At 50.0% G+C, this 2,130-nt stretch overlaps 1 protein-coding gene across 1 annotated transcript; it reads right to left on the reverse strand.

The window, feature by feature from the left end:
• Window positions 1–340: 340 nt before the first annotated feature.
• Window positions 341–1,573, reverse strand: LOC144102415 (uncharacterized). Its single transcript, XM_077635695.1, has one exon. It carries the CDS (start codon window positions 1,571–1,573, stop codon window positions 341–343), a length of 1,233 nt encoding a protein of 410 aa, XP_077491821.1.
• Between the last annotated feature and the right edge of the window lie 557 nt (window positions 1,574–2,130).

Genomic DNA, 2,130 nt, shown 5'->3' on the forward strand with positions numbered 1-2,130 from the left:
CCATGTCCTCTGGATGGTCGGTCAGAGGCTCGTTGCTGGCTTGGTCGTCGCGCAGACTCTTGTTTGGCGTGGCCTGGTCTGTAGCAGCAACTACAGGGGCCGCTGGACCCGCCGCTGGCGCTGCTGCCATCAGTGCAGCATGGAGTTCAGCTGGCGGTGATGTTCCGTGTCGGCGTTGATACGGCGTACAGCGCCGAGGAGGTCGCTTGACGTGCTTGTGCCGGCGGCCAGGGACCCCCAGGTCGTCGCACGTCGAGGACACACGCCAAAAAGACTGGAAAACCTCTGAAGTGAGAAAATAAAGCCGAAAATTACGGACCGGTGTCAGACAGCCGGCCCACTAATCGCCGTCTTCTTCCTCCCGAGTTTGAAGGTTGACGAGTGCACTACATACAATGAGGATTTTGTCAATGGTTGCTTGATCACCATCTCCAGCTCTCTTCACAAAGCTTATTGGAAGTACTGTCTGGAAGACCCTGAAGACTTTATGCCGCTGTATGGCCCGTTCCACATGTATTCGTACACTGGAAAGCTTTCTCGATGCAGTAACTTCAGCCCCTGGTACCTGTGTCCTTTGCTTAGTCAGGGAAGGCATCAGAATTGCGGCACCACGTGCAGCAAACATTTCTTCACATCGGAACCCCCTGTCTACTAAAAACAAGTCTCCTTCTTCGACCTTGTTAAGTACACTTTTCAAGGTCAACTCGTTGTCAGAAACTCTACCTCCCCATGCTCTCGAAACAAAAGATATGGCTCCTGAAGGTGTGATAGCGACAAGCACTTTCACAGTGTTGTGGTGCTTATAGTTCGAATAAGTCTTGCTTCTGGCATCCATGTATGTGGGCCTCTGAATAAACAACTCTGTGCAATCAATTATCCCTCTCAGGTGATCAAATAATTTGTCTTTGAACGCTCTAGGCCGGTGTGATTCAAGTGCACGTCGAGATGGACAAATGACAAATTTATGCATGCTTGCTGCCAGCACATCGATCCATGAGTGAAAAATGACACTTACACTGCTGACAGAAATTCCAAACCGAGAAGACAGGTCTTTAGTCACAAGACCGAGCCGTAGACGCATCAGCACACGAATGAGCTGCTGTTCGGCATCAAGTGAAGTCCTGTGGGTTGGCGTCCAGACGGACAGCGCCAGCTGAAGAAATGCTTTCAACATCTCTATTGAAACAAGACCTGTATGAAATTTCACATTCTCATCCGATTGCATGACTACATCCATTGTCATATTCGAAATGTTTGGTTTTCCATGGCTTTCCAGTTCGGAAATTTTTTGTTTGGCTGTTGCAACTTCCAGCTCTAAAGAGGCTATCCGGTCCTTAAGGGACCTGTTTTCATCGACGAGATATACATTGTCCTGCATGGAGAGTAATGTCTCGGTATTGGTGTCGCATGTTCTGTGAGCAGTGTCCTCATCCGTGACAGCTTCACTTGCAGCGATGGAGAGGCCAGGATCAGCTGCTGCAGACACAGCTGCCTTTAAATCCCGCTTCTTTTGAGCACGCTCGTATCTTGCCAGCTTCTGCTGCGAATTACTTTGCACTTGGTACGAAAACATCGTTGGAATGAAGTCCGGATGATTCGGGTCAGACGCAGGCTTGCCTAAAAAAAAAATTGGACGAAACATGCCCAAGCATGATGTGCACTCTAAGTCAAAAACGCAGACAAGGGGCGCTGGTACAGTCTCCGTCTGCTAGTCCATGCACAGCGGTACTTGTTCTGAAAAACAAACTGCGCGCAACGAAGGCTCTGCTCGAGGTTCCATTGAGCTACAGCTAAAACTTGCAGGGAGCGTGTCGCACCATTCGTAATCTTTCACAAGGTACCCTCCTTGGCGTGGAGACAAAATCGCAAAAAAGTAATAAAACTTCGCTCGGCGTTAGCGCAGAAGTGACTTATACGCTGCCTTCAATTAACTGGCAAGTCCTGCATGCTTTTGCAGGCGGTCGCGTACGCGTGTAGGCGGAAGCTAATCACGCGCTGGTCGAAATTCCCGGAGACCACCACTACGATGTCTCATAGCCGCAGTCACTTTGGGACGTTAAACCCCGCAAACGAAACCTAATCACGCGCACCGGCCGATTTCATTTCGGCCGCATTGGCGTGGCCATTGCA

Source organism: Amblyomma americanum, chromosome 8, assembly GCF_052857255.1.
Source record: "Amblyomma americanum isolate KBUSLIRL-KWMA chromosome 8, ASM5285725v1, whole genome shotgun sequence".
In the NCBI taxonomy this organism is placed as follows: Eukaryota; Metazoa; Arthropoda; class Arachnida; order Ixodida; family Ixodidae; genus Amblyomma; species Amblyomma americanum.

What these genes read in the sequence shown, in the direction of transcription:
- LOC144102415 (XM_077635695.1), bottom strand. Translation starts at nt 1,573, where the DNA reads ATGTTTTCGTACCAAGTGCAAAGTAATTCGCAGCAGAAGCTGGCAAGA.